Genomic DNA, 11,709 nt, shown 5'->3' with positions numbered 1-11,709 from the left:
CTCTCCTTCTCTCTCCTTCTCTCTCCTTCTCTCTCCTTCTCTCTCCTTCTCTCTCCTTCTCTCTCCTTCTCTCTCCTTCTCTCTCCTTCTCTCTCTCCCTCCCACTCACCCTCCCTCATATGAAGGTTAACTTTGGTTCCATAAACATTTTAGAGTTCATTTTTGTGCTTAACAAAAAACTGTGCCTTTTTCATATATGTAATGCAGAATTTCACCTTCAGCTTTTTCTTCCAAAGAAGAAGAAGAAAAAAAATGCTGAGTTTGCCTTTTTTCTTTTTTCCTTCTTTAGTAAGACTGAATTATTACTGGCCTGTGCCCACATGGCTGTTCTATTTCAGTCATGGTAATTGTATCGCAAGAAAATCTTCCTTTAAAATATTTAATGCAGCTATGGGTGGGACATTATTTTTTTGTCTCTTCTTGAGTTAGCTCAAAGACATTTACTTAATTTAAAAAAAAAGAAAAAAAGATTTTTGAAGGAAAAGTGAAATATCATCCTAGATTCATGGCAAAATTCTGAGTGGTTGCTGTTCAGATTATTTTTTGACCCTTGAGAACAGTCTGATGCCAAGGGCCCTTTAATGTGAGAGTAAGACTGGACACTATTGTTTTTTGGTTTTTTTTCTCTGCTGACTTCTCTGTATTAAATTTGAGGTGTTGGACCCAAGGACCCGAATCATTCTGTTCAAGATGCTCTCTAGAGGTATCATATCAGAAATCAATGGCTGCATCAGCACAGGGAAAGAAGTAAGTTGTATTGCAAATAATGTAGTAGGCTTTTTTTTTTTTTTTCAGTAAGCTGGGTGGAAGTTTATGATGCTCAGAAAATGTATTGAAATAATTTGGCTTAGTTCTACATTTTTTGTGTTGCTTGATAGATAAGAAATTATTTTAAGAAAAAAAATTATGTTAAAGGGAACCAATTTTCCCAAGTATGAAAGATTTGTAAGAATGCTTTAATATTATCTTAAATTTATGGATGTTAATTGCATTTTTCAACATAAAGTTTTGGTGAAGTTATGTATACCCACAGTATTAAATAGTGCCAAAAAAAACCCAAACCATAGAAACCCAGATAATTTTGATTAAAGAAATACTTCTGCTCTGTGTAGAGGTGGAAACATGAGGCATTTGGGCCATGCCTTAGGGCCTGAACAGTGCACAGGCTCAAGTTAACCCTTCACACAAGGGCTTGTTTCAGTCTCCCAAGTGTGGATGAGGCAGTTTTCTTGTGCAATGTTGATTTTATTCTGAGGGCATTGTTGCGTCCCTGCCCCATTTTATGTACTTCCTGTAAGCTGCCTTTCGTGGAAAAAGGATTGCCCTGTGTGCAGTCTCCATCAGCTGGGTGCCACATGGGGGCTGGGGTGAGATCAACTCTTTTCCAGGTGTCACAATGAGAAGATTAGGTTGCTTTAAAGAGCTTTTCTTTAATGTTATTTCTTCCCTTTTTAATCTGATAGGCAAATGTATATCATGCCAGTACTGCAAATGGAGAGAGCAGAGCAATAAAGATTTACAAAACCTCTATTCTCATGTTTAAAGATCGGGATAAGTATGTGAGTGGTGAATTCAGGTGAGTTTGACTTCTGCCTGGTTTTACTGGGGAAGAGGGATTGTTTTGAAAGGTGTTAAAATCACTTGTGCTCATGCTGTGTTGATAGACTAAGAGTCCCCGTTATCTTTTATTTTTTTATTTAAAGATTTCGTCATGGATACTGCAAAGGCAACCCAAGAAAAATGGTGAAGACATGGGCTGAAAAAGAAATGAGGAATTTAATAAGGTGATTTTCTCAGTTTTCATTTAATCATGCAGAGGTTACCGAAACTTTTAAGTTTATAGGAGGTGCTTTCTTTTTGCTAGACTGTGGCTACCACTACCCTGTAGTGTCTCTGGAGTGTTCAGGAAAGTGTCTTAAGCTTCATTATGGGAGAGAAAAGGGGAGGGAAGAATAAAGATCTTCTTTTGTTTTCCTGCTAATGCACTAAGCTCTTCAGTGTCTGGGCTCTGTCTGACATGACTGAACAGCAAGGAAAAGCTAGAAATAGCTGCTGCTGAGCAGCAGCACGCTGTGTGATATAGGTTAATCTAGGATTAACCTGAACTGTCTAAAGATTTTTTGACACAGGAATGCTTAGAAAAGGGTCAAAATGGTTGTGGCTTTTTGTGTGCATTTCCTAGTTCTTCACAAGGGAGAGTTTCCTGAGCTCTCACTGTGTATTACATTCAAAGCTGCAGAGGTCCTTTATGTACTAGTGCAAAGCAAATAGGGTTTGGTTTATTATTTATTATTTTAGGTATATTTTTTTTTTGTGGCTTTCTTCCTGTGTTTCAGGTTGAATACAGCTCAGATACCTTGCCCAGAGCCAATTATGCTAAGGAGTCATGTGCTTGTCATGGGCTTTATTGGTAAAGGTGATAGGTAAGTAACTTTAGAAAATAATTGTTTTTGTTTGTTTGGGTTTTTTTTATTTAGTAATAGCCTTTCCCAGAAGTTTATTAAAATCAAACAAACCAACCCTCTAAATTTGCCTACAGATACTTCTAAGCCTGTAAAGTTAATATGTGCATGTGTGATTTGAGGAATGGTCCCAGCCATTTGTCAGCTACTACTGCAGGCAATCTGTGTGATTCTGAAGCTTCATGTGTGTGCAAAATTGATTCATAAAGTGGCTTAACCAGAGATTAATGCTGGAAAGGCTTGTTAATCATGCGTGAAGATAGTTTATTGTTTTGTAGTTACTGACATAAATTTAGCATGGTCCAAATTAGGTCCTGTTGGAAATAGAGCTCCAGAATCTTTGTCAAGTCTGTAGTAAAGTTTTGCTGCCCTTCCTGCTGGCTCCTTGCACATGGTTGCTCATCCTGACTTGCTTGAAGCACTCAGGGAGTGAAAAGATCAGGTGCAGCAATTAAAGCATTTGCAGCTGTTGTGAAGAAGGAAAAAGGATTTAGTTTCTCTTATTTTTTTTGTAATTTCAAGGCCTGCTCCTCTGCTGAAGAATGCTCAGTTGTCTGACTCCAAAGTCCGGGAGCTGTACCTACAGATCATCCAGTATATGAGAAGAATGTACCAAGATGCCAGACTTGTTCACGCAGATCTCAGTGAATTTAATATGCTGTATGTTTTTAATCCTTGCTCTGAGTTGTGACATCTAAAATGTATGCATTGGCAACCTCTGTGTGAGAGTACTGATGTACCCTTCAGCGAGGGCGGGGTACTTATCGTTACTGGGTTTTGTAATTTATCTAATTAATTATGTATCTTTTAACCCAGATCTGAGCTTTCTCTGTTAAAAAAAGCCAGCAGGCAAACAAACAAAAAAACCCTCATAAAATAAGAAAGAAAAAACCACAACAAGATCACCTCACAAAACCCCCTCACAACCAGAAAAAAAACCCATCAACTTAGGCAAAAATTAGTACGGCGTAGTTTTTATATAAGGTATTTTATATTAGTAAGGTATCATTTGACTGCTTTATTTTTATAACTTGTTTCTTGCTGACTTTTTTTCTTTTTAGCACCACTCTGCTTTTTTTGTTCATGAGCAGACTGTTTTTTTAAAAAGTTTAATTACACAGCTTGTGTAGAGGAGGGGAAGAATTGCCTGAAAAAAGCCACCTTGGCCCTACAATGCAAGGTGTATGCTGGAGAAAGAAGTTCAGATACTTCTTTGTTGCCCCTCAGTAGTCTGGTGGAGTTGGTGCAGCTCTGTGTGGGCTTTCCTTGCAGGTACCACGGAGGGGATGTGTACATCATCGACGTGTCTCAGTCCGTGGAGCACGACCACCCACATGCGCTGGAGTTCCTGCGCAAGGATTGTGCCAACGTTAACGGTGAGGGGGCTGCACTTCAAGTTCTGACAGCTGGTTATTGAGCAGGATGGACTCAGTTCACCTTATGTTCTTTCAGGTGTAACTGACTGTAGAAGCTGTCAAAATTCCATTAAAATACTGCCTCTTCTATGGTCTCATGACTTCCTCAGGGAGCAGTGTACTCTGCTGAATTCAGAGTAGTGCAGCCTATTTTGCTAGAAATCATCTGTCTGAAATGAGTCACATGGCTGAATCTCAGACTTAGGACAGATCTAAGATCACTCCCAGTCTACAGCAGTGCTCACCCCAATCTTAACTTACCTTACTTAAAACACTGTGCAGACATACTGATGTGTTGCCTTCTGTGAGCTGAATCCACATCTGGAATTCCTCAGCTGGCAGGACATTTCTGTGCATTACAAAGTTCCCTGCACTTAAGGGCAACTGAGAGGATTGAGGCACATAGTAATTAATTAGAGATATTATCACTTGTCATAGTATTTTGATAAGTTAAGTTTGTTTTTCTCTTGAGAATTTGGTCTTCATGTGTGAATATACATGTTGTGTAACAGATACACACCTCCTGGTAGGGTGTGTCCCTGAGGAAAAAAAAATCTCTCATTATAGGCTGCTTTTGTTCCCCCTTTCTTTTCAGATTGCCTTTTTTCTTATTTTACAGAGACTCTTGAAAGTCTGATGCATAATTAGGAAAGAACTGTGTGCATGCTGTATATCTGTTGATATCCAGCACTACTTTGCTACTTTTTCCTTATTCCTTTTCAGTTCATGCATTTCTGGTAACTCCCTTCTGGCTCAGCTAGTTGCACCCTTGCTCTTTATTCATGTTTTTTGGCTTACTCTCCCTAGATATTCTAGTGTCTCGGTGAGTTGCAGTGTTTTTGGTGTTGTTTTGTTTGTTCTCTGTCTGCAGCTTTCTCTGTCTAAACTTTCTGCAGGGGCTCTTAGAAACACCTGGTTCTGCCCTAGGTGTGATCTTTGCAGAGATACGTGGTTCTGTGGGCACAAAGAGCTGCCCCAAAATGAAGTAATTTTTACTCTCTGATTAATTTATCACAATAAGAAATCCCCTGGGAATTTTAGTAGGAAGTACTTATTTAACAGGATCCTTAGTGTCTCTTACTGCTGCTTTTCAGAACAGAAATGCAGCCCACGAATTTGGTCATAATTGATTTAGGAAATCAATTCTGAGAGTAGTAGTGAGGAAGATTCTAGGACATCAATATGTCTTCCCCTTTGGGTGGATCATTATTAGGCTGTACTGTATTTCAGTGACAACTTGTTTCTCTCTGGCAAAAGTTTGAGTTTTCCATTCCTTATTTGAAATACATTATTTTAAATTTTAGTCCTTGCAAATACTACACCTGTCTTGAATTCTTTACTTCTTAACCCGTACTCCATTGGGATCCTGCTGGAATTGATTTGGCTTTTGTATTTATGCAGTTTTTATCCTTTTAGTATTTGTTGTATATCTGGGAGATGAACAGTTTTGTTTCAGATGGCCAAGAATCATCTGGTAACTAAACTCCATATGATGTAGAACGTGCTGCTAAGACTTTCCTAAGTCATCAGAGTTGTTGGCTTGCTGGAGTTGTCACTTTAACATACAAGCTGTGTATGTTACATGGAATTACTTATGGGTTTTGTCTTTCCACTGTTTTCTGGCAGACTTTTTCCAGAAGCACAATGTTGCAGTGATGACAGTAAGGGAGCTGTTTGAATTTATTACTGATCCTTCTATCACAAGTGAGAACATTGATGACTACCTGTCTAAGGTAAGACCTCATGGCCTTGTTACTGAGTGAGAGGACAGTAAAATCAGATCTTGTTCAAGCTCCATCATTTCATTTATTCTGCATCCTACTAGAAGGAAGCCAGCACATGACATTGTTGTGCTAGTGCTTCAAAAATGCATATAGGTCTTTTCCATTTATACCATTTCAGGGTGAAACTACTTTCATTGCATGTTTTCTAAGAAAGTCTGTCTAATCATGAAGACTCAAATGTTTGTTTGAGATGCTATAAGAACCAGGTTGTTTTAAGTTAGCTCTTCCTTTCTGGCAAGGAGGAGCTCCGCAGAAATATTACCGTGCTTATGTGGAGCAGCAGGTGTTTTTCTCTCTGTTACGAGACCCTGATCTGCAGCTGTCAGTGTGCAGCAGTGCTGGGCACCATTAGGTGTCGCTGAAGGCATTCCCATAGGGAAAGCTGGAGTGCCTGTGAGTGACGGTGGAGCGCAGGGAGAAACGCAGATGGGAATAGTTGGGTGTGATTCTAAAGGCTTAGTGCTGCGAGTCTAAAGAATGATAACTTTTGTAATGTTTTGTGTTTCTTTAGGCAATGGAAATAGCATCGAAAAGAACAGAGGAGGAAAGGTCCAGTCAAGATAAAGTGGATGAGGAAGTAAGGATTTCTGTTCCTGCAATGAAATTAATATTAACCTTACCTCTTCTGAACACTGAAAAATGTTCTGTTTTCTTTGGAAAAACGTACAGTTGATGATAAACAAAACCTTGTTTGTGATACTGAGATGTCTTGACCTAGTTGAGATGTGAAGTATTAAGGGATGCCGTGTGTAAAAGCTGACAGCAATAAGCTGTTAGAAGGCAAATATACTATTTCCTAAACATGTTTGTTTGCTCACATCTAGATGCCTTGATGTAATTCCAGTTCAGGTCTAGTTAACAAAAATCCTGAGTGGAGAGATATGATTATGCCAGTAGTTTTGGACCAGTGATACAGAAGCAGGCTATTTGGATATGTGCATTGGCCAAATTGCCCATCTAGCTCCACTCCCAGTCTAATTCCAGTTCTTCCACTGCTTTTACACTAAGTGAAGTCATCTCAATTACAGAAAGCTGTTAATGTTCTGGAAATGCTTGATGTAAAGATAGAACCATTTCTATCTTCGTCTTAACTATCTGTTTCAGAAGAGTTTAAAAAAAACCAACAACCAACAAAAACCTTTTATCTGTGTGTTATAAAGTTCCCTGCACTTTATAAATCAATGCTACTTGATTTATTCAAGACATTTTTGTCTTGGAGCTCAGCAGGTTTCACTAACTGCTTCAGGCTTTGCCAAGGAAAGATGATTTTTGTTTCCCTTGTAGCTTCACCATAAAACTACTGAGCTGTAGAGTCAGATTCTAGTGTTTGGTAGCAAGCCCATCTTCTGCAAGCGAGTTGCTCCTTATATGAGATACTGACCTGTAAGAGAGATGGTTTCATAGCATCTATGTTTAGTTAATTTCTCTTAGACTTTCCATGTGACCATGGCTAATTTGTGCCACTTCCCTTGCAAAAGAGTAGAGCTGAGTAAGGGCAGCTCTGTGGAAGTGGGGGCCTGTCCTTTGTGCACAGCTCTCAGGTGAGCAGTGATGATCATGAAGTGCACTGAATCTGTGAACTGATACCATGAAACAGAAGCAAAACACATCTCTGAGCTGGTTGGGTCATAAGCTTGGTTAAAGACTGTTGTAAATGTGACAAATTTTAAGTATGCTATTGATACTGCAGTTAGTTTTTATTGTACTGTACTGCTGCAAGTACCATTTTTGAGTTGGACTGTAGGTTGAAGCAGGTATTGTTATATAAAGAGATTAAGTTCTAGCAGTGCATTTCAATGGAGTTGCCTCCTGAAGGCATTGCGAACATTACAATAAAAACATTACAAAAATTCTTAGGATACAAAACTTTAGGACTCAAACAGGCTAAGAGATGGTTGGAGAACTTTGTAAGTAGGCTGGTGTGGTCACACTAAGGAAGGAGCCTTATTAGTTGTGATCTGTCAATAATGTCTAGGTTGCACGTTAAGTCTACTCATGCAAAAAATAACCAAACATAAAACAACTCTGTAGTTTGAATGGTAGTGGATGAGTTTTTTGTTGTTTCTCTGATTGTGATTATTCTCCTAAGGATGCCTAATTAGGAGAGAAAAACATCATGACACTATATATAAATTAGTAAGTTTGTGTTTCCTTTCACTGTGTTAGGTATTTAAGAAGGCCTACATACCTCGAACTCTGACTGAAGTTAAAAATTATGAGAGGGATGTGGACATAATGATGAAGTTGAAAGAAGAGGATATGGCATTGAATATTCAGCAAGATAATGTGAGTAGACATGCTGAGGCCCTGCAAGAAAGAGAGAGGGAATATGAATTCTTACTGGTAACTGTTAGCAACAAACAGAAACAGAAGCTTTGCTATGAAGGTGTGGAGTACTAAATCTATATTATACTTTAAAATGGTCTGGTTAGTATTTAATGCCAACATTGTGGATTTTATCCTGGATTTTTATTTCTTTAAAGTTATCTTTAGATAGAAATTTTCTCTGTGCACAAAGAATTGAGACATAATTTGATAATGTAATTTATTCTTCTCTCCCTTGGAGCAGATTCTCTACCAGACTGTGACAGGACTGAAGAAGGATTTGTCCGGTGTTCAGAAGGTGAGAAGGTCTTTTTGAAATCCTTCATTTTAACCATTTTCAGAAAAGTGCTTACAGGTAGTTCAGAAAATGCCTGGTCCTGCAGCTGGCACCATGAAAGAAGCCTCTTGTGTGCAGAGTGACCATTTGTGTCCAGGATGGGTCTGTCATGGCAATGTGTCTGCCCAACACAGAATTTGCTTCCCTGCACTGTGGCTGGTGCTGGGTTGCTTGAGAATGAAATTATAATCGTTGCTATGGCCATGATCTCTAAAGTTAAGATGAAGATGAGGGAAAGTGTTTTCTGATGGTGGAAAAGATAATTGATTTAAACTGTTGCATGACTGCAAGTTTTGATATGTTCAGGGTATCTTTGCTGTAATATTGCATAAAGAACAGTCCTCCAGTATAAGGCATAAAATATAATGTCTTACTGTATTTGAAGTACTTGACAGTGACACTTCTGTAAACTACATTGGATGAGAAGTTAGATACAGATCACTTGGAGCCATGTCATTCAAGGCAGAAGCCCTGTGTGGATTCCCCCTCCTTACTTTGCTCTCTAGCAGTGGTGTAGAATCTTGATTTAAAATTAAAATATAAATATGGATGGGATCAGGCTGTAGCACAGTCTCCAGGCTTGTTTAAGAATAAGTGAGTGTTCCAGTGCAGATATTTGTGTTTGCAATATACAATACATACAGTGCCCCCAAGGTAGATTTGGGCATGATCCAAAGATAATTAAAAATAGGGTTCCACATATGTTAGCAAATTGCTGTTTAACTTAGGGAAATTAGTTTTGGAGTGCAAATAGCAGCTGTGCTTTGAGCCCTGACCTAAAAGAATCTGTGTTGTACATTTTAGGTTCCTTGTTCTTAGTTTGGCTTAACCTACTTTTCATTCTTTATCTTGAGACTCAGTGAGGGCGGTGGTAAGGGAGATAACATCAGATTGCTCAAGGGTTTCTTTCCAGCAGATTCTGTTTTCTTTGTTGTGAATATATATATGTACATTGTGTATATATATATGTGTGTGTGTATGTCGTCATTAGGTTTCTTGGTTTTGATTTGATATAATTCTTGATAAATCTTGCAGATTCCTGCACTTCTTGAAGAGGCAGACAATTCAGAAACAGACTCTGATGATGATGATGATGGTGGTGGCAGCTCAGAGGACTCTGATTCAGGCTGTAAAGAATATGTACATCCCAAAGATAAACCTGCTGAAGTTAGCTTGGACAAAAAGGTCAGCTGGCTGGGAATTGTTTATTTTTTCCCACCTTTGCTTATATGACACAAAAAAAAAAATCCAAACTTAGTGATTATTCTTCTTGTCTGAAGCAAGCTGTGGAGCTTTCCTGTTGTGGAGAGCAAGAGCAGAGGCAGTGAATTTTATTTGGGATGCTTGATTAAAGGTGGTTTTATGTAGAGCAGTGTGGAACACTGCTTTCTGCAGCTTAGGCAAAGCTAGAGGAGAGATCTCTACAGGGAATTACAGGGCTACACGAAGTAAAAGCCTGGGCAACTTTTCAGTCCCTCTGGCTACTCTTCCAGGCTTTGGTGTTCAGGTTTGTGGCTGTGATCCCTAATCAACCTCCTTATGCCCAGACAGCTGAGACCACTTGATCTGTAGAACTGGAGATTTGGTGATGGTGTTTGTACCACAGTGGCTTTTGCAGTACCATTAGTACAGGCTTGGCTAGCTTTGCTGTGGGCAAGAGATGTAATGCAGTCCAGCAAAGGGATTATGGTTAGGGTCTGGGGTTTAGGGTTTTTTGAGGTTTCATTTTCTAAACTGTGCAACAGTATGCTGAGTTTTGGTGAGGCTTTCCTGAAGAGTATCACTCATGAGTGAGAGCCTTTCAGCAGCAACCAACAGGTGCTGTGCAAAAAGAAGGGTGAAATTTGCAGGCTTAAGGGGTTCAAGATTTGGAACATTGCATTTTAGGTTTTTCTTCCTAGAAAAGGTAAGCTATTTCATATCTATCAAATAAAAAATAGTGTTCTACTACACACTGCCAGTCTAGAGCTGCTGCCTTTCAGATGTGATGCAGGGAAGTCTTGGCCACTTCTCTTCCTAATTGATAGGTTTTCATTTGGACTTCCTTTTGTGTGAGATGTGGGGTTTTTTTGTAACCTGTGTGTTCAGCTGTAGGTTGTACAACTGATTAGCAGCAATTACTTCTACCTGATCCTTCCACTTCGCTGACTTTTTGTTTTCTATTTGAGTCTTGTCCCTTCTGTGTCTGGCACTGGTTTGCAGTGTGTTGCAGTAGTATGGCATTCTTTCCTGCTGGTCCTGCTGATGATCAGCTTGCTCTGAGTTATCAGTGCTTACTGGATCAGTATTTTTGCATGACACATAGAAACACATACTGTAGTAGCCCTGTGGGTAGCAGAAAATGTAGACCAGACAACCTGTTGTAATCTTAGGTGTAAATAGCGTGAGTTAAGAGTGCCTCTTGTTCACTTTCTTCAAAGGTTGCATGAAACTCAGGTTCTAACTGGTTTGAATTTTGCCTTGTCATTACCAGTGTGTAGGTCTGGGCTCCACCCCTAACCTGTATTTCCTTTTTCTTTTCCCCTCACCATTCCTATTGATTTTTAAAATTTCTTTATCTTGATAACATTATGTCTCGTGTTAATTAACTTGTTAATGTAACAATTGACTTGCTTAAAATTCTTCATTCCCTTCTGCTTTAAATGAATTGTGTTTGATCCCTTACAGGAAAGGAAAAAGATGGTTAAAGAAGCCCAAAGAGAAAAGAGAAAAACCAAAATCCCAAAGCATGTGAAGAAGAGGAAAGAAAAGACTGCAAAAATGAAGAAAGGCAAATAAAATCAGCTTTGGCTCAGAGAAAGGGATGATATGTTGTGGATTAGTCAGACCATCATTTTTTCTTTATTACAAATAATTAAAGATCCTTTATTTATATACTTACACAGTATAAACTGTGAGGGTGGTTTTGTTAATAACATGGTATAATTGTTTGAACAGAGTGTATGACACATGTGTCTTGATAGGAAAGAATGAATCTAACATTTGTGCCTGCAAAAATCCATTACCTGTGCAGGTTTGACTTTTTGCTAAACTCACAATGATTTGTTCCTGTGTCCTTTCTCCCCATGCCTTCTTTTCAGTATGGAAGCAAACTGAGCTCTGCAGGCTCTCACAGTCCCCCTGGATAACCCTGCAGGCATTGTGCCTTTGGCTAGAAATCTTGTAAGAGAGGAACCGATCAGGGCTTCCAAATCTCTCTCTCTCTCTGCTCCCTTTCTCTGTCCACACAGGGATTGCTGACACTCACATACAGTACTCATGTGAGTGTAGACAGTGTTACTGAAGCAAGCAAGACTGGTATTTTCTCAGCAAATGGAGATGTTTGTTGGGACACAGATGAAATAGGTGCATTTTGGAAATTGGCATTACATCAGGCGCAAGAGAGG

The 11,709-nt window shown here is 39.1% G+C and overlaps 1 protein-coding gene across 1 annotated transcript in view; it reads left to right on the top strand.

The window, feature by feature from the left end:
• Positions 1-11,257, top strand: part of RIOK1 (RIO kinase 1) — a 16,128-nt gene extending 4,871 nt beyond the window's left edge. Inside the window, exons 6-17 of the mRNA XM_015620103.1 lie at positions 655-747; positions 1,464-1,576; positions 1,704-1,784; positions 2,337-2,423; positions 2,985-3,122; positions 3,735-3,838; positions 5,504-5,610; positions 6,173-6,238; positions 7,828-7,947; positions 8,231-8,284; positions 9,359-9,508; positions 10,991-11,257. Of these exons, the coding sequence (XP_015475589.1) occupies positions 655-747; positions 1,464-1,576; positions 1,704-1,784; positions 2,337-2,423; positions 2,985-3,122; positions 3,735-3,838; positions 5,504-5,610; positions 6,173-6,238; positions 7,828-7,947; positions 8,231-8,284; positions 9,359-9,508; positions 10,991-11,101 (1,224 nt within the window). The 3' untranslated portion in view covers positions 11,102-11,257. The remainder of the gene's footprint in view (positions 1-654; positions 748-1,463; positions 1,577-1,703; positions 1,785-2,336; positions 2,424-2,984; positions 3,123-3,734; positions 3,839-5,503; positions 5,611-6,172; positions 6,239-7,827; positions 7,948-8,230; positions 8,285-9,358; positions 9,509-10,990) is intronic.
• The last annotated feature ends 452 nt before the right edge of the window (positions 11,258-11,709 follow it).

This window comes from Parus major, chromosome 2 (genome assembly GCF_001522545.3).
Source record: "Parus major isolate Abel chromosome 2, Parus_major1.1, whole genome shotgun sequence".
Lineage (NCBI taxonomy): Eukaryota > Metazoa > Chordata > Aves > Passeriformes > Paridae > Parus > Parus major.
Note: the sequence above shows the minus strand (reverse complement) of the source record. Positions and strands in the feature narration are given on the sequence as shown.